Genomic DNA, 23,183 nt, shown 5'->3' on the forward strand with positions numbered 1-23,183 from the left:
TTGAAGTCAAATGTTCAAGGATTCAAACTTGAGAGAAAAATCTGAGTTTTATTCTAATAAATCATCTAGGTTTGAATTTTCCTACTGCATGATAAAAGTTGTTCAGCAAATGGTCTGTAAGTTTAGTTAAATGTAGCTGTAAAGATGCTGCGTGTTGTTTCATTTAGGAGGAGGCGTGTCTGTCCCAGTTCCCGTGTGTCAGTCCTCTGGTCGGTCAGCTCATGCTGAGCAGAGCTCCCTCCCTGCAGTGGCTCCTGGGGGCCGACCTGTCTCAGCTCTCACTGTTACTTCCTGAAGTCCCACAGAAAGTCCTTAAGGTAACGCCGCCACTATTAAAGGGGCAGTAATATGTAAAACCGACTTTTAGGGACCTTTTCCTTACAAATTCTCCACTCAGCTCCTTCAGACTAGCCAGCAGCAATTAGCAAACAGCCAACTGCACATCAGCTGAGCTCATTATAGAAGCTACTTCTCAGAACAACACCGGTAAAAACGTTAAAGGGTTAATATAGGAAACATGTTGTGATTCAGATAGACTAAAGGTTTCTTAAAGAGTCAGAGGCACAATTTCAAGGCATTAGTTTACAAAGTCAAACTTCTTTTAAGTCATCTTTGATTTGAACAAGTGAAGGTAACATAATTACTTGACTGTGCTGTAAAATGTCGCTATGTGCCTGGAAAATAAATAATGCTGCACAAAAAAAAGATTAGTGCAGGGTTTCCCCAGTGTAATATAAGCCTGGCGGCCCGCCATGCTTTACTAGCCCCCCCCGCCAGGCCCAGCGTTGCTTGTTTTTAGGAAAAAAATGTAAAAATAATTTTTTTTTTTTAATCAAGCTGGATTGCAAGATCTGTTGTTTCACTGTCAGAGCATATTTATTCCTAAAATATAGGCTTATAGAAGACAGGTTTATACTTTATGCATTTAAAGCTGGAAAGTGGACCAATCACACGGCTGAAGCCTCAGCGCGCTGCCTCTGCTTTATTTTATCACAGGAAAAAACTTTTGAGATATCGTGTTTACATTAATCCGTGTTGGTCTGGCTCGACTCTTTTGGTGGCGGTACAGATAGGGAGTTGTACAGTGCAAGCACTTGTGCGACATGTGAAATGGATTCCTTAGAGCTGCTGAGTAACGGCCCCCTGGTTGTACTTCACATTCCACATCGCCAGACAACATAGCATCTCTTTTTAGCTGTTGGGTGGATTTGGGGCTCAAACGTTGTTGCTTAGGCTGCTCAGTGTTAAATCATAAACACTGCCTCACCGACAACAATGTTCTGGTCTTTTTTCTGCCACAGTCGGCCAGGTGTAATTCCTCAAAACACAGAGTCATTCCCAACCCGAGCATTGATGTGCCAGGAGAATGTGGAACGGAGCGATAATACCTGTCCTCCGTCATCTGCTGTGGTTCTGACCCAGCCCAGTTCTACACCTACTTGATGCACGGGCAGCAGACACTGAAGGCTGTTGACAAACATGTCTTCCCTGCAGACAGCCACTGCAGTGAAGACATGCACAGAAGAGGCTTTATTTATGTCTACGAAAAGCAAACAGATGAAGAGCATCTGGAAACCACACATATATATATATATATATATATATATATATATATATATATATATACATATATATATATATATATATGCTGCATGAGTGATTTATTTCACCTCTCTTCTTCCTGTTTTTAGCTGTTCAGTGACATCACTTCCTTGTACTTGAGCAACACAGAACCAGCAACCCCTCAGATTAACGAGACAAACCAACAACCCTTCAGAACCGCTCAGACCTTCGGCACCGAGTCCGAGTTCATGAACCTTCTGCATCCAGAGCCTAACAGCAGCTTCCTATGTGAAGCTATGAACCCAGAGGACCTGTTCCCCAACCAGAACCCAGAGTCTTCGAACTTCAAACTGGACCTGAACGATTCCTTTGGGAGTCCGGTTAAGGACTGGACTGGTCCAGATCCCTGGAAGGAGGAGGAGAGGCTTCCTGTGTGGAGAGGCAGAGCTGGAGCGGCAGGGAGAATCGTTGAACGAGTCGGTGATCTGTGGGCCCCAAGAGATTCCCCCGATATTTCTTACCTTCAGACATCAAACAGCCCGGTTCTACTGGACTCTCGGTTCAGTTCCAGTCACACCTCTTACAGTGACCTCCAGCATCCCCACAGCACTCACTTCATCTTCAGTCAGAGCCCTCCTACGCCGGCCGTCTTGGATCAAAGCTATCACAGTTTGACCAGCAGCGGTTCTTCTTCTTTTGGATCCAAGTTCTGGAGCGGTCAGGAGAGGAAGAGGACCGGAGACGCAGCCGATCTGGTTGAATCCGGTCAGAGCAGCTTACTTCCTGCGTTTCCACTACAAACAAGCAAAACTTTGTTGATATTTTGCTAATCAATTAATTTCTTAATTGCGTCGTTTCCATTAAATAAGAAACACTTAAAATAAGTTTTGCTAGAGTTGGGCAATTATATCGTTTTCCATTTATCGCGATAAATTTATTACTATAAGAGTTTTGATTTAACGCTGCTAAGATAAATTTCAATTTATTCAACTGTTGGGATTTTTAATTTTACAATTTTTTCCACAGTTTTTTCATTGAGAGAATCAATAAATGTTCAAATATGATTAGTGTTAATGCAGTTACTGTGAGCAGCTCAGTGGTACAAATCACGCTTTTTTATGTGACTGGTGTCCAAAAAAATTATATTACAATTTTTTTCAAGAGCAGCTGATTGCTGTTACACTCAGTCACAAAGAGTAAATGTAATAAATAATTCTTATTGACACTTGTATCATTATCACAATGGTTCTGTAAAATATTGTAATAAAACTTTGAGTTCATGTGATAAGACATAAAAACATGCAGCACTATCATCTTCCCACTACTTCCTGTCCTCGTCTTTGTGGTTTGCACCTTTGGTTGTTGATCATGTGACTCGTACAATTTGAGAAAAATGTTTCCACTGCAGTTTTGCAAAAAACCCACAAATTTCAATACGAAAAATATTTTAAAAAACACCAAATCAGTTTTTAAAAAATTGATGTGTCTCCATTAAGCAAGTTGATTTCAAGATGTCAATTTGTGCAGCTATATGGTCAATGGAAACACAGCTAATGTCTATTTCATGTTTTCTGTTTCTAAAAATAAATTGTTTCCTTATGAAAGTGGTTTTGTTTTGCAGTGCTGACGCCGCTGAAGAGGGGAAGGCTGAGCTATGAGAGGGTTCCCGGCAGAAAGGACGGACAGACAAGGCTTAAACTGTTTTAATCTTCTTTTAACAATAAGATTTTCTTTTTATTGTAGCTGTAAATTTTTCCAACATTACTGTTCCATATTTATGAGTTTTACCAGTTCCACTTTAAAAGTTAATAATAAAAATAAATTCAAATGTAATGAAACTGAGTAAATTCAGTAGCTGTGATGTAAAACATGTCACTCATATGTAATTCATTGTAATTGAAAGATTTTCACAGAAAAGATTTAATAAAATGAGATCAGCTCGTCTTGTTAATCTGGGAGAAATTATGAGTGGATTAAATCATATCCTTTACTTCCTCTAGTTGAGTAGTAACTAATTACATTTACTGAGATTTACTTGAGTAACGTTTTGAAAAGGAGTATTTTGTAAATGGACTGAACTGAACTTATTTAGCGTTTTTCCAGTCATTTTTGACCACTCAAAGCACTTTACAATAGAGTCACATTCACCCAGTCACACTCACACACATTTACTTAATTTGGGGATAAGTGCCTTGCCCAGAGGCACATTGATATGTGGAAGCTGGAATCGAACCTACCGATCACAAGACGACTACTCTACCATAGAGCCACAGTCTCCCCTTGTACTATGCAGTATAAAAGTATTGCTGCTCTTGAGTGAAATTTCTGGAAACTGTCTTCAGTGAACAAGTTTGTTTTAAATAAATATAAAGTTTTTGTTAAAGTTTTACATTGAAAAACATATTTATATAACATTTACTGGCATAAGGAGGTTCAATTAATAAGTAGTAAATATTAAATGTAGGATTAATTGTGATGAATCAATTACTGAAATAATCGTCAACCAATAAATATACAGATTCTAAAATAGGCCATTTTCTGAAAAAAACATATTCAGAGCACATAAAAATAAAAATATTTTCATTTAAGGTTTAAAAACAAACTTTGTAAATAAATTCTGCCAGAACTCCTTCACCTGGAAATCCTATTAAGTAGCTTTTGTTATCTAATTATTAGTTGGCTTATAATCAATAGATCGGCTCTACGTTGTATTGATGAGTGAAGCAGAAAGTGCTGAACTTTTAAAATGTTAGGAGGATTTCTTTAGCTTATTTTACAAACGATCAAGCATTCACTAAAGGAATGCTGTTACTGCATTTTGTGCAACAAAATGTTTTCTTTTGGAAGAAAAGTAATTCGTTTATTTATCAGCACTTTAAATGCATTTCTAAAATTGTATAAAAAAGGCTTATGTGGTCAAATGAAAGATCTGCAGAATTTTCCCATTTTTAATGTGATTATTAAATTGATTACTGAAACAGTGGTTAGCTGCAGCCCTAATTAAATGGTTAAAGTAAAAGTTGCAGTTGGTTGTTCATTTTTTTAGCGCGCTCAGTGGCAGAGGAAGCAGTGATTTATGGGTGGAGGGCTGGGATGGAGGGTCTTTCCCATCTCCACTGATAAAGTCTCTCATTTTAGCAGCTCCATTGGTGGGGATTCTTTTTTATATATAATTTAGTGAAGCAATCCCCTTATCGTGCTCTCTCAGCGTGTGAAGAGAGTGCTTATCTGCACGAGCCAGCAGACTGAAGCCAGTTCCCCCAGGAATGATCCCCAGACAAAGAGCCCTGGGGACTCTCGGCCTCCGGCCAGCCACCGCCGAGCCGCCATCAATAACCCGCCGCCGTCTTTTCTGCGCCTCGGCCCGGCCTTCCGAGCGGCGGCCGGACAAAGAGAGAGGAATGGCTCGTTTTATTACTTGCTCAGGAACAAAAGCAGCTGGTCGGGTGGTCAACGGAGTCTCTCTTTGAGGGCGAGGTAAACAGCGGCCTAATGGTGCAGTAATGGTTCCTGAACATATTTGAGCGCTGGAGTGAATGGGCCGGCAGAGATAATGTGGGAATTAACAGGCTGTTTAAACCCGACCGGGTCCGACTCTGGATTCAGCTGGAAAGGTCACACTGCCGTTATCTCTCATCACAGACGGCAATTAAACCGTCACCTGTGTGTTTTCAAGTTTTCGAGGAATACGACCTCCGGGTCGGATTACAGATCAGGACCAAACGAAAGTTAAAGAAACCTATAAATATGAAGGTACCACTTTAGTACTCTGCTCTGTTATAGGCAGAGGAGGGCAGAGTACCTAAAAATCATACTCTAGTATTAGTGCTTGAACATATTTTTACTCAAGAGTACAAAGGTATTTGTTAAAAGGTCTACTCAAATCCTGAGTAACTGATCAAATTGTTAATATTTAAAAGTTACGTCGTCAGATGGAACAAAACAAAATGTTAAGTGGAAATTTTGGTATTTTAAGGACCAAAATGACAATAATTTGTATAATTATCAATAAAAAATAAATAAAATCGGGCAAATTTTTCCAAATCAGTTTCTTTTAAAAAAAAAAACAACTAATAAAATCTGCCGGTGTGTGTTTTTGTCTGGTGAATTTTTGATTAAAGCATTTGTTTTTCATTCAGTGTGTAGAAAATCCAGAAATTTTACTCAAGTAAGAGAAGCAATACTTCCTAATGATTACTCAAAAGTAAAAATACAGCGTAGTAAAAATACTCCTAAAAGTACATTTTTTCCATAGTTACTCGGGTAAATGTAATGAAGTAAATGTAACTATTTACTAACTTTGATTATAGAAGGTTCGTAGACGTATCTATAAGTACTTTATAATTTACTAATAACTTTTTATTATATTAATTAAGGGTGAGAAGGAGACTATGGCTACGTTCACATTGCAGGTCTTAATGCTAAATTCCCATATTTTATTATATTATATTTTTCTTGCCGTGATCGTTCAAACTTCAAACTTCAAACTATAAGTGACTTGAACGTGATCTCCGGCGTGAAGAACCTAAAAGTACCTCGCATGCGCAGTAGAGGGCGCAATAACGTCACTCACAGAGCGCTATAAAAAGCAGAAGTGCTCAGTGTTCGGCAGGTAAACATGGATGCTAACGGTGGAGCATAGCTTACGATTTTGATGTTGTTGTCCGACCGGAGCAGCACTTTAACAACTTAATCCTCATTCTAGTCCGCCATGGTTGTTGTTTTTCTTCTTTCCGCTTGTGAGTATCAGGGCGCAGAATAGTGACGTTTGTCAAATATCAATGACGTTCAGGTCACATTTGGATCGGTACATATCGGGTATCCAAGCGGCCTGAGTCGCATTTAAGAATCCGATCTGTTTTCAGACTGTTATGACCTGTATTAATAAATTAATATGACCTTAACACAGGTCGTACTAAGGCAAAAAAAAAAAAAAAAAAAAAAAAAAGAAGCAGATTTGCTAGGCAACCAGAGTATGGAGTCACTAGGCAAACAGTCTCTGGTTACCTGTTGAGCAGCAGCAGTTTAAGGTTGTGCCACTGTGCCTCATAACTTCTGAAAAGTACAAAAAAAATTAGCGTGGATTGAAAACTTTCGATAAAGCAGTAAAGTTCACGCCAACAGTTTGGCAGCATTTCAGATATTTAAAACAAAAATCAATAATTATCGACTGATATGAAACGATTATATTGTGGTGAGTTTTTCAGCCGTATCGTTCAGCTCCACCACCATGTTGTGTTGCTCCGTCACATTTTAAAAATCCCCCTGCACACATTGAAGATTGTGGATGAAACCTGACAAAATGTGAAAAAGATTAAGCCAGTGTCGCAGGGTTGCGTTGTGCAAAATGTTACAAATGTAAATAATCAAGATGGCGTGCCTGTAAGGGGTTTTGGTCAGGGCATTGCGTCACCAAACTGAACCACCTGACTCCGAGTGCGTCTGCAGACCTGAGTGGAGGCGGACGGCGGCCTGCAGGTGCAATCTCTCGGACGTGCAGCAGTACCCATGAATGGGCGATTCAGAGCAAACGGCCCCATTGGGGCCCGTTCTCCAGGCCCTCGGCTAATCCCACCGCCTAATCGGATTATGTAAATTCCTACTCCACACACACGGTTTTCTGGAAGGCTGCGTCTTTGAAACAACACTTGAAGGGTGTAAAAAGAAACAGTGACAATTGGTTAAACTGGACTTGTTATTTTATCTGAACGGGGGTTGAAGGGAAAATAAAGAAGTGCGGAGTGGCCGCTGAGACGGGAGTCAGACTCTGGCCTCCATGTTTCCTCTAATTTATGTGTGGCCCCTTGGAATCACTCTACAAGATTACCGTAGTCATAACAAAACACATATTGTTCGACTGTCAATCTGCATGTGGTGTTTTTACCTTTTGTGAGCCAATCAGGCTGAGTTTATAGGCAGAGCAGCAGGTTTTTCTCCTGGTGGGGCGTCCACACCTAATGTCAGAGGAGCAGAAAGGAATCAGTGTCCAGAATAGTAAGAGAACGATCCGAACGTCTCAGTTTCACCTCAATAGGAGTTTATGACCTTCAGTGGGATCATTCAGGGATTAAATGACACAAACAATCACCTTAAAGGTGGCCTACTTTCAGTCATTTTAAAAGTTGAACACAAAAACCTGATAAAATCATTTTAAAACCATCTAAAGTCACGACCTCCGCAGAGCAACATCAATAATTCACATCAATTTATTCACAATAACAATAAAGGAGGTGGAGGTGGGGACTGAGCAGCGACCACAATGAAGCACCACCACGACACACGTCACACAATGGGGGCGTCCGGCTATAAAAGGTGGGATGGAGGCGCCGCGTCTCACCCCGGCTCCTCTCTCTCCCTCTCGCTCCGCCGGATCCAGTGAGGATGAGGAGGCTCTGCTGAGCGCAGCCTCGACCAAGGACTCCCAGACCTGCGGACAAAAGCCCTGCCTTCTGAGATTTCTGCACATTTCTACACAAACAGGTCAGATATTTCATATTTTTCATGTTTGCTTTGGTTATAGATGTCATTTATAAGAAATAGTGGGAGAAAATTATATTTTTCTTATTTGAAAATTCGCCTTTTTCTGCAAGAAAACCTGCTGAAAATAATTTCACTTAATATTTCTCACTAAATGATCATGAATTTAAAAAAACAACTTATTCTACAAAAACTTACACACAGATCAGGGCTGAACATTGAACAAATATGCTATTTTCAAAGATAAAAATATAAAATATGCATCTTTTTAAACTGAATTCATATTTATAGCCAAGATTGAACTTATATTTTTTCTATATTATTAGATTAATTTGATTACTTACATCAAAGTGTCTTGTAAAATGCATTTGTTCAGATCTATATACTTACATAATTTCAATTAACTTGTATATTAAACTGAACTGAAATTACATTGAACGCATTTATATAGATTTTGAGGAAATTTTACCTAAAGGTGCTTTATAGAAAAACTGGACTCATGATACAGAAATACACAATAAATTATCATCAACTATTATTTAACCAGAATTTTAAAAACTCCTTGAGATTCAAAATCTATTTTCACAAGACAGTCGTGACAGCAGAACAGATATAAGAAGTCACTAACAAATAAACACCGTCAGTCAACAACAACAAAACTGTCTTTAAAATTAAAAACCCAGGTCATAAATCAGCTATAAAGCCATGAGACACACACTGTTTCTGCAACTTTTCCTAAAATACCTTTAAAAGAATAAAATAATTCTTCAACTGAAATTTGTTCTTAATATGATTCAATGCTGCAAAATCTAATGTGTACCAACAGAAACCAAACATATAAACAGAAAACAGTCACATTCCTGTCTGATATTAAATTTAACTAAAGACATTGTAGAGCTGCAAGAACACAAAGCGAGTATTTTTAGTCCAATTTCTACAAATAACTTGAAATAAGACAAAATTAACTCACAAGTAACTTTTAAATTAATTATAGTGACTTGTTTTAAGTAACTTATTACTTAATATTGATGAAAAATGACCAGTTTTACTGTCTGATTATTTCACTTGTAACAATACATTTTCCCACGTTATAAGTGAAATAATCTACCAGTTGAACTGGAACTTTTTATCATTATTAAGGAGTTATTTATTTAAAACAAGCTCATATATCTTACTGAAAAGTTACTTGTAAGTTAGTTTTGTCTTATTTCAAGTTAGTTAAGATATTTGTGCTAGAAACTAGACCAAATAGAACTCTGGAAAAAAGTAAGAGACCACTCAAAATGATCCGTTTCTCTGATTTTACGTTTTTTAGGTGTAGGTTTGAGTAAAGTGAACATTGTTTTTTTATTCTATGAACTCCTGACATGTCTCAAAAATTTTGTTTTTATTTGCAGAAAATGAGAAATGATCAGAATAACCAAAAAGATGCAGTGCTTTAAGATCTCAAATAATGCAAAGAAAACAAGTTTATATTAATTTAGAAACAACAATGCTGATGTTTTAACTCAGGAAGAGTTCAGAAACCAATATTTGGTGGAATGACTGGGAGGTTTTCAGTGGGATTTAGTGCAGTGGGCTCTTCATTTATTCCAGATCTGTATGTTTAGTAAGATTAAAATTATTTTTACACAAAGCATAAATATTGAATCAATCCCACTATCATCTAAAGCAGATGAATAAACTGTGCTAAAAGGCTTCATTCAATCCCGATTACCTTCCAGCATCATGACCAGGAAGGTGTTCACCAACACCAGGGAGCGCTGGCGCCAGCACAACGTCAACACGGCCTTCGCAGAGCTCCGTAAGCTCATCCCCACCCATCCTCCGGAGAAGAAGCTGAGCAAGAACGAGATCCTGCGCCTGGCCATGCGCTACATCAACTTCCTGGTGCAGCTGCTGGAGAGCCAGAGCGGCCAGCCGGCCGGCCACTCCTCCACCGCCCTGCTCAGCTTCCTGAGGGGCAACATGGAGCGGCTGCACTCGCCTCCCCGAACCTGGACCGCCACCAGCGACACCGAGGCGCCATCACCAGGATCCAGGAGTGACAGCTCCGAGGCCTGGTAGACGAGAAGAACATGGAGGACTTTTCAAACTGTTTTTTTTAACGGGAGAATAAAAACTCGTTGTGTTGTGGAAGACGAGAAACGTCCCTCCTGCGACGCTGATTATTTATAAAATGTAATTTCCAGGAGCAATTTATACGTTTTCTGCATGGAAGTGTCCCACGTTCCCTTCGTGTCTCCATGTTTGCATCCCTTGTTGCTGGAACTGATTTAATTTCGCAAGAATTCCTGGTTTTCCAATGAGGAAAATGGAGGATTATGGATTTTCTTATTCTGACTTAGATTAAATGAGCAACAGATGAAGGCTCAGATACGTCTCCACACTGCAAACGAGCACTTTTAGTTTTTTTTCCTTTAAAATACCACAACTCAATCAACAACAGAGTACTAGGGCCATGCTAAGAAAATAAAAAATAAGAAAACTACAAGAATAAAGTCAAAGTAATACAGGAATAAAGTCACAATTATATGAGAATAGTTAATATTTTGAAAATAAAGTCAAAATATTGAGAATAAATTCGAAATAATATGAGAATAAAGTTGTAGTATTTCCAGAATAAAGTCACAATATGACTTTATTCTGATAATTTATGTCTTTATTCTTTGTTCGAGACTTTGTTTTTATTCTCACTATTTTGACGTTTTTCTCATATTATTTTGATTATTCTTGTACAACTTTACTCTCACAATATTATGACTTTATTCTCTGAATTTTTCTTTCATCATTTCTTAGTCCTAATATCTAATCTGACCTTTTTTCATTTATCAAGTTTCTGAGGCTTCAGAGAAACCAGATTTCCAGTTTTTCTTCCTCTTTCTCAAAACTCAGAAGCTAATTTCTGATGTTTGGATGAAACTGACAATCTGCTTTCAGTCATTGCTCACAAATATCAGATTTCAAAGGAATTTTAGCTTTTTTAAATTTATTAATTTTTTGTAAATATGCATGTGATATGATGGCCAAAGATACTGAACTGATTGTCAACTGTGAGGAGTGTGTAAATTATCAATCTTATATGTCTTTGCTAATTTATTTTTGATTTACTTGTGGACATATAGTATCTTATTTATTTTAACTATTTATTCAATAAAGGATTTGTTAATTATTTGGGTGTTTTTCTTTATGCATTTTGTGAAATATTTACACAGAAACACTGTAACTGACGGAAGTTCTGACCCAGTTTTCATTACATTCAACACTTTAAGGCTATAAATTTCCAGATATTTTTTTTTACATTTCTAAATAACATTCTAGGTATTTGAGTTCAAAGTTTTCACCTCAAACATCAACTAAAGATAAGGTTCAGTTATTTAAAAGTACCACAATTATGAAACAAAACAATAAGAAATGGCTTCTGATGTTTAGCTCTGAGTCGTTTCACTGCTCTTGTTGCAAGTCGATCTGAAATAGACACTCCTAATCTAAATGTACATTTTTATTTTTTGTAAAGCCTGGCAGTTATTATTATATAAATTAATATTAAATATTCATCCTACTTCAATAAAGTTGTAGAAAACTTATATTTTTCCTTATTAGTTTGTTTTCCATAATATCCAGAAATAAAGAAACTATGAAGGTAATTTTCCAAATTTTCAAAAAGCAAAACTACTTGAATTTCAGGATGACAGACATTTTTCAAGATGGCCGCCATTTTGACCACTTATATTGTCACACTGTGGTCACTGAAGCAAAGAAGAAAAGCTGCTGCTTTGTGTCATCAAAGCTCAGAGGTTTGTTCCTCTGCAGCCATGTGGACACAAGGCTGACCTTTGCCCTTTGTCCGCTGACCAGAGGCCTGACAGAGGAACGGCTCGATGTGCCCGCTTAACTTGTAACCCCTGAGGTCAGAGGTCGCTCCGAAGTCAAACGCTGTCCAGTTGGTCGTTGTGCGGACGGCGTTGCTGGAGGGATGATGTCATAAACGCCGAGAGCGAACGAAGGAATTCCTGGAAGAAAAACAGAAACAAAAGTTATTTAAACAGGATGATGTAAAGGTAAAAACAATAAACCTAAAAGAAGACAACACAGACGGATGGACGGACGGATGGATACTGACTGGTTGGATGGATGGATGGATATTGACTGGTTGGTTGGTTGGTTGGTTGGTTGGATGGATGGATGGATGGATGGATGGATGGATGGATGGATGGATGGATGGATGGATGGATGGATGGATGGATGGATGGATGGATATCGACTAGTTGGATGGATTTATGGATATTCACTGGTTGGATGGATGGATGTATGGTTGGATGGATGAATGGATGGATGGATGAATGGATGGATGGATATTGACTGGTTGGATGGATGGATGGATGGATGGATGGTTGGTTGGATGGATGAATGGATGGATGGATGAATATTGACTGGTTGGATGTATGGATGGATGGATGGATATTGACTGGTTGGATGTATGGATATTGACTGGTTGGTTGGATGGATGGATGGATGGATGGATGGATGGATATTGACTGGTTGGATGGATATTGACTGGTTGGTTGGTTGGTTGGATGGATATTGACTGGTTGGATGTATGGATATTGACTGGTTGGATGGATGGATATTGACTGGTTGGTTGGATGGATGGATGGATGGATATTGACTGGTTGGATGGATGGATATTGACTGGTTGGATGGATGAATATCGATTGGTTGGATGGATATTGACTGGTTGGATGGATATTTAATCCACATTACAGAAACTAAATTTCCAGGTTTTTCCAGGCTGCCTTTACAGAAAAATGAAAATTTTCCATAATGAGAATGAACAACTGCTACCACAGACATCTATGATTTTCTGATTTGTTGTCTTGTTTACGGCTGAGCTAACGGCAGCAGTCGGTTCATTTCAGCTGCCTGGCCAATATTTAGTTGCTTAACCATTGTCCGTTATCCTGCAATAGCTAGCCCCGCCCACTTCATCACAACCCTCCGGGGCTGACTACTGACCAGTTCTCTATCTAACAGGTCCGGAAAATCTCTAAGACCTGGGTATTACCCTAAACGAGATCTATAAGAGATAATCTATTCAAACTGGTGTCGAAAGCGATTCGTCTAGCTCTAACTACCTTCAATCCAGAAGTTACGACCCTTTTCAGTTAAGGAATAATCAGCTGAGTAGCCCTCACAGCTGCATAATTCCAATAACCACTCCTGTTAACGGTAGCTCGCTTTCTAAAATGTAACTTGCTCTTGGAACCGGCTAGATTAAATTTAGTGACTTGGATGTAAGTCCCCGGGTCATTATTTTACTCTCACCAAAGGAAATTATGAAGCCTCCTCTTTACTAGAACCCTGTACATTAGTTTTACCTTTATTAAAAGAACTGAAAAATGAGTAAATGACTCAATTAATTCCAATGTCCACCAACCTCATTAGAATTTTAGAGTATGAATTTATTAAGCAAGCTTAAGCAGGGATATGTGACATACAAATCAATAATCAATTGTATATAATTCAAGAGCAGTGTAATAAAATCAACATGTATAATCATACCATCCTGTCTCTTTTCCCTAACCTATGTCGCAGATTCTGAGATAGCTTTTTAGGAAGCAAGTTCAACTCATACCCAGTTGGAGGTGGATCTTTAGCAACAGGAATGTCCGAAAACCTTGGTCTGAATTTTTGTCCTTTGTGTGGAAAAATCCTCTTTAGAATAGAAGCAAAGTAGAGAGGGTTCAATTGCTTTGAAAACCCGACTCTCTATCCCTCCGGAACCTTTGTCTTTTCTCCAAGTCTGTTGCAATGTTTGGGTTGAGGCAAGACCGACGATCGAATCAGGAACCCGGGTTGGACGATTGGAACTTGTCTCCCTTTGGCGGCACGAAGCTTCAGCTTTTCCCGTAGCTCCAAGGTGTGGTCTGCTGCTGTCTCCTCGATCTGCTTCTTCGTGCCAACTCTACTTCGGTGCCGCAGACAAAGAACAGTTACTTCCTCTTTCCCGTCCTGTTTTATACTTTTTTCCTCCATATGTGTGTATGGGCAGCTCGGTTTACTATTTTTTTCTTGAACTTCTGCTTTTCCACTCCCATATGTGTGTATGGCGAGCTCCTGTGGCTTCCACAACATCTGCTGCTCATTGTGTAATCCCCGGTGTTCCCCACCCTGTTCAATGAGTCTTGCGAAAGTCCCTTGCTTCCCCAGCTTGCGACATCTTGTCAGCGAGGCCTCACTCATCATGAGACTGTATCTTTCCTGACTTCGCTATAACTCACTTTATCATCTGTTACAAACCTTTAACCATCGCATTAAAACCATAAATCATCTTGGCTTCGATATTCATTAAGTCCTTATAATTAATCACATTACAGATCAACATATTATAATTAATCACATTTTTCTCTTACTATAAGTCATCAATCATCTTCATTATAATTAATCACATTACCGATCAACATTACATTTAGAAATACAAAGTTATATATTGATTATTGATATACATATTAAACTGAAATGATTTATTTAAGTAAACCACTGGATTGCTTTATTTCTCTCAGGCCTTCATACACCTTTTCTGCGTGTACCTGGAAAGATCTCACAACTCCATGCCAGTTTACTTGACACCATCTATTGAGCCGATCCTCAGACCAAACATGGCGGCTAACTGAGCTGAAGAGTAAACACTGATCTGACTGCAGGCTCTTCAACCGGGGGAGTTAAACTCTGACTAAACGAAGCCCAGAGCAGCTGGACTCAATGACTGGAGAGAAATGACAGCTGAACCTTTGTAACACTGGAAAAACACAAAATATTACCAAGTATTTATGGTAAAATAAGTAAAAATATCTAAGTGCACTTGAAATCAGACAAAACTAAATTACAAGTAACTTCTCAGGAATATGTACTAGTTTCAAGTCAATAATTCCTTAATATTGATAAATAAAGTACTGGTTGTACTGGTAGATTATTTTAATTTAAACATGGTAAAAATGTTTGGTTATAAGTTAAATAATCTGCCAGTGGAACTAGTCATTTTTCATCAATACTAAGGAATAATTTACCTAAAACAAGCTCTTATTTATTGCTGAAAAGTTGCTTCCAAGTAAGCTTTGTCTTATTTCTAGTGAACTAAGATATTTTCACTATAAACTAGACAAAAATACTTGGTAGGATTTTGTGTTTTTGCAGTGATAAGCTTTGTGGTTTCTTTGAAAACTGGAATATGAGGTAAAAATGCTGTCATGGTAACACTTTATTTACAGATTCCTCCCAATCAGGTCGGAACATTATGGTTTTTCTGCAGAGTTAGGAAAAACCTGATGTGTAAAAAAAACCCAACATAACAAATCTGCATGCCTCTCACTCCCTCCGCATCTTCCTGATTGACTATTCCTTCGCGAGCATGCGGGTAATCGTCTGTTGAGAGCACATTTCCTTATCAGCGTCTGGCATGCTGTCTGAATCCGTTATCACAATGGAGCAGATCGGCGCAGGCAGCCCCACGCTCTCCCGGCTCCATAAAGAGAGCGTTTCTGGAGCTGGGCGCCAGCCGATAGGCCCTGAGCTCTTTATCCCCTTAAAGCCAATTCACTCTTTGCATGTTTAAATATCTTAGCTCAACCCCTGCCCTTCCTCTCCCATCGCACTCGAGCCGCCCTCTTCCTCCTCCTCCTCCCAATCTCAGCAGGTCCGGGGCTGAGCAGCGGCTGTAATCGACCTGCGACGTGGGAGCAGAAGATGCAGGTGCAAGGGCTGCGTGTCCGCTGCCAGAGGAGGGGAGTCCTCCATTGTTGGGCTGGACAGCACCCTCTCTCCTCTGGAGCACCCTGTGAAGGAAGCAGGGGGCGCACAGAGACAATCACCCACCCTAATCTGATTATGCAAATGTCTACTTCAAAAGGCAACACTCTGTAACACTCAGCAAGTGGTGCAAAGGAGGCAGAGGAAGCAGCAGGAATGTGAGCAAATGCACAGTAAATTCCTATGAAAATTTAATTTAAATAAATCAGAAATCAAGGATTTTTGCTGCTTCCATCTCAGGTTGCTGTGTCCCACCAGGGGGAGGTGTAGGAATGAGAACGGAAGACATTCGCGGTGTGAATGGATGCTGACTCGCTCAACAGGGATTGAATTCAGTATTCAAATAGCCATTGTTTTTCAAGCCACCCCTGAATCCAGCGTCAGAAGGGAATCTACAATGTTAATGAGGGGGACGAAGTGCACAGCTTTAGGGGGTTTTCACACCTGATAGATTCGGTTCGATTGGGGACCAAAGTTGGAACATTTTTTGACATTTTCAGCTGCTGCAGTTCTGTTTCACACCAAAACCTGTTCCCCTCCACGCCTGTGGAAGGAGGGGAACGTTAAGGAAACGACACAGAAACCTCAAAAAAAAAAAAGGACATGAGCGCAACTTCCTTCTTGAAAAAATGAAAACAAAAATGGAATAGTGTCAGATTTTAATGGCGGTAGGATTTAAATTTCATCTTTGGTAAAAGACAACGAGCCATTTCTCCCAGTAGAACAAGACTCTTGTGGGTTTGTTTTTGTTGTATTTACCCAGAATGCCCAGGGATATAGTCTCCAGTCTGCTTGATGTTCACATCTGCATTCGAACCAAGAATGATGGTGTTTTCACACCTGATAGTTCGGTAGGGAACCAAAAAAACGAAAATAACATGCAGCAAAATGTGGTGATTCAAAGTAATGCATTGGTGGAGCTGAATGTGAATGTACACTACATTTTTCTAATTTTAATAGTCAATTTTCTTCCACTTCATTCACATAAAATACCGACACAATACATTTGTGGTTGTAGTGCAAGAAAATGTAAACATATTATATAATTTAAAAGTGAAACTAAATCAGTAAAAGTTGGAGGAAATTTAAATACATGTTTTTGTTTTGTTTCTTTTTGTTTACATATTTTGTATTGTTGTCTGTGGGTTTGCAAAGAAAGTCCCTGGCCAGAGTCGAAACTGTTTTAAAGTTTGTGAACCCTGGTTTAGGGTATTTACAATGTTGTAGAAAGACTAAATGCCACTAGATGGCACTGTTTCTTTAACAAATGTCTCCAGCTGTGACAGAGTTGAGTTAAACAGGTTCTAGTTTCTGGTTCAATATTTTATACAGGAGGAAAATTTTAAATGTAGCTCTACAGAATGTGTTCCCTTCATTTTACCTAATTTCCATCAACAGCTACAAAGAAAATGCAATGCGACTGTCCAGAATCCACCATGACAGACCCATGAGTCCTCGGGACAAGGCCGTCTTCTGGATCGAGTTCACCATGAGAAACAAGGGAGCCAAACACCTGAGGGTCCAGGCCCACGAACTCACCTGGTACCAGTACCACAGCCTGGACATCCTAGCCTTCCTCCTTATTATAGATCTGCTCCTCATCTTCATCCTCTTCAAAACCTGCAGCTTCTGTTTCAAGAGATGCTGCAGCAGAAAACAGACAGAGCTGGCCACGACATCCCATTACTGCTCAAATAGCAATAATGGGGTGTCATTCATTTTTCCAGAATTCAGTATTAAAAAATGTAAAAGAATTACTGATGGAGTATCAGTTTATGCAGGAGAGATGATGGGAATCATTTTGGCTTTAGGATGCATTGCGGAAGTTCTTCTACTGAGAAGTATAATATGTTCTGATTCAAGTTCATCATTATATTCATTAAAAAATAATAATTCTATTAATAGACCAGACATTTTATTAGAGATTCAGTTATTAATTTATAGAATTCAGACAATGGATTTATTAGTTATTTTTACATGGATACCATCACATGTAGGAATAAAAGGAAATGAGTTGGCAGACAAATATGCAAAACAAGCTACAAAAAATAGTTATATTGATATTTTGGTACCATTCAGTAAAAAAGAAATCAAATCTATTATTAAACAAAAGGATAAGGGAAGATGCAGAAGCAGTGGGAAGAAGATAGATCTGGTAGGTGGCTTTACAGTATTCAAAGAAATGTTGGTTCAACGAGGAGAACAGGACAAAATAGAAAAGAGGAAACCATTATATCTAGATTACGTTTTGGTCATACAGGGTTAAATAGTACATTATTTAAAATGGGAAAACATCTAACAGGAAATTGTGATTTTTGTCTTCAAGAAGAGACAGTAAAACATGTTTTGTTGTCCTTTTCTAATTATTCTGTTGAGAGAAGGAATTAGTATGTCGATTAATAGAAAATAAATTACAGTTAAATATACAAGATATTTTGGAAAAAATTTCTACTTCTGAATATTTTTGTTATTTAATAAATTACCTTAAAAAACCGAAATTGATAGAAAGGATATAAGTTTTATTTATTTTATTATTATTATTCTATTTTTTTTTGGGAGGGGGGAAATATATATGTAGCATCCTGATCCACACTCCATTCCAGTAGATGGCGGTAATGCACATCAGTAAGTTGCCTGCAGACCGCCATAAAAAAGAAGAAGAAGAAGAAAAACACCAAGACTGGTTTATCTGCAGACAGCCTGGGGTGATCTTGTTATCCTACATCATTCGGTACAAAGAGGAGAAAGTCAGAGTTCATGTGGTTAATAAGTATCTGTACAGTCCACCTGTTAGAAAGACCACAGCTGGTTTATCTGCAGACACACAGCCGCCATGAAGCTGCGTCTCTCTGTCTGCGTCCTGCTGCTGCTTTGTGCTGCAGAAAACTCAAGTGGAGGGAAGATTTTGGTGTGGTACAGTGATAACAGCCACTGGATCAACATGAAGCTGGTACTGGAAACTCTGGTGGACAGAGGACACCAGGTGACGGTCCTGGTCCCGAGCACATCACTGTTCATGAACAGCAGCGAACCGTCTCGCTTCCAGTACCAACCTTTTAACGTCGACGTCTCATTTGAAGATTTAGAAAAGATTTTTGAAACTATTATTCACTTCTTCGTGTATGAGATGGATTTTATGAACCCCTTAGAAATTTACATAAAATTTTATAATTTAATGAAGAACAATAAGAACATTACTTTTAAGTTTTTGGATGGCGTTCTGAAATCAGAACCCATCATGAAGAAGCTGAAGGAGGGAAACTACGACCTGTTATTTGCTGATCCGATCTACGCCGGCAGCGACCTGACTGCGGACATTTTGGGAATTCCTCTCGTCTTTTCTTTGTGTTTTTCCTTGGCAAACAACTGGGAGAGGATGTGTGGTCAGCTGCCTTCTCCACCCTCCTTCGTCCCCGGTGCTGCTAGCAAACTCACAGACAAGATGGACTTCTCAGAGAGACTGTCGAACTTCTTCTTCTACGCTCTGCAGGACGTCATGATGGATCAAATAATGTGGAAAGAAGTTGACGAATATTACTCTGAAATCAGAGGTAATCAACTCATTAGTAATTTCAGAGTATTAAAACTAGAAATAGAAAGTTTTTTTTATAGATTTGTAAAAAATTATTTCCAATCAATTAACCAATATCCTCTCAGACATTCTTATAGTGTTGTAGTTTACCCGCCATCCTGAAGAGGGCGCCGCTGGTCATCCAGACTTGTTACAGAATTAAAGATGGCGGCACTGTCCCAGAACGGTTAAGAGAGACGGTCGAAGGACCTCGAGAAGGACCTCGCTGCAGCAAACAGAAAGGGGCGGGGACGGACCACTGGCAGTCTCATACCTTATTTGGAAATAGGACCATTGCACTCCGGAAGTGAAGGGGGCGCTATTTTCTATATTATCCGCGGTCTCCCGTTTTTATTTTATTTTTAAAATCTGTGCTATATCTTCACCTTTGGGAAGGATTTTCAGTCTCACCATGTATTTGATCTCTTTTATTTACTTCCACGCAGCTCACAGTTTTTAACAAATTCTGTACCTTTCGGTGTACTTCTAAATCTGCTCCTTCGCCACCTCTTTTCGGCCCTGCTAGTGGCTTGGGGGGTGGTAACAAAACTAATCAAATGCTATTACTAAATCAGAATACCACAAACTCTAATGGTTTAGTAAATTATTATTTACTATTCATTTCGGCATCTCTGGCACCGTTAAAGATAAATTCTTATAAAACACCATATTTTTTCGTTTTCATAATATAGGAAATAGCGCCCCCTTCACTTCCGGAGTGCAATGGTTCCATTTCCAAATAAGGTACGAGACTGACAGTGGTCCGTCCCCGCCCCTTTCTGTTTGCTGCAGCGAGGTGAACTTGCAAATAGAGGCCTGCAAATGCACTTTATGTGGTTTTGAAATATGAAGATTTAATTAACAAGCTGCTTAAGTTTTATCTTTAGTAGCGCTCAGTCAGCCGTGATGCGTGGCGGAGCAGCGGGTAGTGAAAACAGGAAGCGGGGGGAATAACGCGAAAAATTATAACTTGATGTTAAAAGACATCATGCTAATAAGCAGATGGTCGTTAGTTAATGCACTTCATGGAGCGAAGTTTTAGTATTCCTTCAAGAGTAAGACATCTTTTTGTTAATGGGGATTTTAACTATTTCAAATATTCTTTTCATATTTTATTTTTCTTTTCAGCAACCTTTAAGGTTCCTGTTTTATTATACCTTATAAATACGTATGTTTAATAATTTGAGAAAATCACAATGTTCTGTTTACTAATTTAGCAATACAGATTAAGATTTGATTATTTTTTTATTTATTTGATTAAAGTCAGCACATTTTTGAAACATTTAACCCTTTATGTTATGGAAACCGCCTTCTTGATGCAAGAGAAATCTCAAGTTTTTAAGGAAATGACTTCTTATCAATAAGGTCAATCAACTTTAGATTAACTCATTAATCGATAGCTTGCACCTCAAATAAATTTTTTTCTAAAACAACATAGAAACTTTTAAACCTTTGCTTTTTGTTGTGTCCACTATATCAGGAACACCCACCAGCGCCTGTGAGTTGATGGGAAAGGCGGATATCTGGTTGATGAGAACCTACTGGGATTTTGGTTTTCCTCGTCCACTCCTCCCCAACTTTAAATTTGTTGGAGGGATCCACTGCAAACCAGCTAAGCCTTTACCAGAGGTGGGGTTATAATCCACCAATTCAAAAGTTATCTTAAGTTTTGAAATAAATAATCACAAACAAAATACAGAATAAAAGCCAACTAACTGACCTATTGACTGAAAAATGTAGTTATTTTGCAGGAAATGGAAAAGTTTGTCCAGAGCGCCGGAGATGCTGGGATCGTTGTTTTCTCTTTAGGATCGATGGTTAAGAACCTCACCACAGAGAAAGCGAACATGATCGCCTCAGCGCTCGCTCAGCTTCCACAAAAGGTAAAGAAAAATTTTTTTTAATAAGATTATCTGTTTAAAGCATTGCAGAGTTTATTTATCCAACTTACGACTATGGACATATCAAACATCAAAATTTGTCTGACTTACACATACTTTGTTTTAAAAACAAGATACATCAAATCACGTAATACCAGAAAAAAAACCTAGTTTTGATCATTTTTAGGTGCTGTGGGGATACAGTGGACAGAAACCCCAGACTCTGGGTTCCAACACCAGAATATACAACTGGATCCCACAAAACGACCTGCTGGGTGGGTAAATAAGAGAATCTATAACATTTTAGCGTCATTGGTGCTAAAAAAACGAAACAAAAAAAAACGCTAAATGAGCAAAACACCACTGTGCAACGACAATTGTGACACTGCAAAAAACGTTTCCAAATGTTTCAATTGAAAATTGTTATTCTGATTGCTACACAAATGGATATTAGATTTGTTTGGTTTGCAAAGATTAATTATTTTGATCCAAAGAAGTAGGTCAGAAGAAATGCAAATATTTTAAATAGCAGCTAATTTGAGTTGATCCAGCATAATTTTATAAAAATTAAATATTAATGTTTGATAACATTGTTTTCAGGTCATCCTAAAACCAAAGTTTTCATCACTCATGGTGGAGCAAACGGGATCTATGAGGCCATCTACCACGGCGTTCCCATGGTGGGAATCCCCATGTTTGCTGACCAGCCAGACAACATGGTGCACATGGACGCCAAAGGAGCTGCAATTACTGTTAAACTGAACTTTATGACTATTGAGAGCCTCAGAGACGCCGTAAACATGGTCATCAACAACAAATTGTAAGTAGTTTTGTTTTATCATATACCATTTATAATTTTTAAACCAAAACTATTGTTTTGATCATCATTCTTGATGAGTAGACGAGGGAATGTTGAATGTAGATGAGTTATGGTGTAAAGCAGTTAGATGTATCATACACAGCAGAGGTCTGTGGGTCATTTGTGACTCTTGGAATAATTATGTGCAGTTCACTATTAAAACTTAGTAACAATACAAATTGGCCTTATAGGTCAGGCAGTATATGAGGATGAAAACGTTTTTGTTTTAATTTTGGTGTGAAATGTTTTCTCTAATCTGAGAATTTAAAACCTTATGTACAACATAAAATATTTGGTTTATAGTTAATAGTATCACAAACACCAAGCTTAATTTACACAAACTTGGAAACAACTATTCATTAAACATAGTGAAATATTGTAAGCAATGTCTTTTTAACTCATCCATCAACAGCTACAAAGAAAACATGATGCGACTGTCCAGAATCCACCATGACAGACCCATGAGTCCTCGGGACGAGGCCGTCTTCTGGATCGAGTTCACCGTGAGGAACAAAGGAGCCAAACACCTGAGAGTCCAGGCCCACGAACTCACCTGGTACCAGTACCACAGCCTGGACATCCTAGCCTTCCTCCTTATTATAGATCTGCTCCTCATCTTCATCCTCTTCAAAACCTGCAGCTTCTGTTTCAAGAGATGCTGCAGCAGAAAACAGACAAAGAGAAAAGCTGAATAACAGACTGAAGTGAGATCTACTGCTCAGGTGCTTTTCTAACATAAAGTATTTCCAGGTGTTCATGGATTGCAGTTTTAAAATTTACAAATATTAAACATTAAAACATCAGGATTGAGGACACATAAAAATAAGTATTCTCATTCATTCTTTTGTTTTATTGTCAGTACAGCATTTCTCAAATTCTGACCAACTCAAGTATGATACTGCCACCACCATGTTTCACTGTGATGCCAACCTAGAATGCCTCTTGAAAGCAAACAGGTTTAGATTTTAGGTGTTTCCACATCTGACAGTCCAGTAGACTTGGTTTGATTAGGAACCAAAACTGCAAC

At 38.6% G+C, this 23,183-nt stretch overlaps 3 protein-coding genes and 2 long non-coding RNA genes across 7 annotated transcripts in view; 3 read left to right on the top strand and 2 right to left on the bottom strand.

The window, feature by feature from the left end:
- The window catches only part of shoc1 (shortage in chiasmata 1), a 21,166-nt gene extending 17,647 nt beyond the window's left edge, over positions 1-3,519 (top strand). The window contains exons 26-28 of one of the 2 annotated variants that reach the window (XM_028032701.1): positions 168-317; positions 1,692-2,328; positions 3,185-3,519. In XM_028032701.1, the coding sequence (XP_027888502.1) occupies positions 168-317; positions 1,692-2,328; positions 3,185-3,270 (873 nt within the window). In that variant the 3' untranslated portion in view covers positions 3,271-3,519. The remainder of the gene's footprint in view (positions 1-167; positions 318-1,691; positions 2,329-3,184) is intronic. The other variant, XM_028032702.1, reaches the window with a different exon arrangement.
- LOC114154012 (uncharacterized) lies at positions 2,219-9,861 on the bottom strand. Its single transcript, XR_003597455.1, has 3 exons — positions 9,758-9,861; positions 7,448-7,517; positions 2,219-2,357 (listed from the first exon to the last, which is right to left on the bottom strand). It is a non-coding gene; the product is annotated as an uncharacterized LOC114154012 (long non-coding RNA).
- tal2 (T-cell acute lymphocytic leukemia 2) lies at positions 6,130-10,436 on the top strand. Of its 2 annotated transcripts, XM_028032738.1 has the most exons (3): positions 6,130-6,302; positions 7,940-8,043; positions 9,765-10,436. In XM_028032738.1, exon 3 carries the CDS (start codon positions 9,769-9,771, stop codon positions 10,105-10,107), a length of 339 nt encoding a protein of 112 aa, XP_027888539.1. In that variant the 5' UTR covers positions 6,130-6,302; positions 7,940-8,043; positions 9,765-9,768; the 3' UTR covers positions 10,108-10,436. The 2 variants fall into 2 exon arrangements, with proteins under 2 accessions (XP_027888539.1, XP_027888538.1); XM_028032737.1 differs by lacking the exon at positions 6,130-6,302 and having other exon boundaries at positions 7,903-8,043.
- Positions 9,989-19,154, bottom strand: LOC114154011 (uncharacterized). Its single transcript, XR_003597454.1, has 3 exons — positions 19,045-19,154; positions 11,875-12,053; positions 9,989-10,100 (listed from the first exon to the last, which is right to left on the bottom strand). It is a non-coding gene; the product is annotated as an uncharacterized LOC114154011 (long non-coding RNA).
- LOC114153996 (UDP-glucuronosyltransferase 2C1-like) lies at positions 18,604-22,917 on the top strand. Its single transcript, XM_028032716.1, is given in 8 exon segments — positions 18,604-18,637; positions 18,640-18,665; positions 18,668-19,397; positions 20,898-21,046; positions 21,169-21,300; positions 21,485-21,572; positions 21,898-22,117; positions 22,569-22,917. Coding segments are annotated over 8 exon segments (1,662 nt in total). The 3' UTR covers positions 22,852-22,917.
- Positions 22,918-23,183: the final 266 nt, after the last annotated feature.

The sequence above is a fragment of the Xiphophorus couchianus genome, chromosome 12, assembly GCF_001444195.1.
Source record: "Xiphophorus couchianus chromosome 12, X_couchianus-1.0, whole genome shotgun sequence".
NCBI lineage: Eukaryota > Metazoa > Chordata > Actinopteri > Cyprinodontiformes > Poeciliidae > Xiphophorus > Xiphophorus couchianus.

Bases quoted from the DNA above. Each gene is read 5' to 3' on its own strand.
- tal2 (XM_028032738.1), top strand. From the start codon at position 9,769: ATGACCAGGAAGGTGTTCACCAACACCAGGGAGCGCTGGCGCCAGCAC.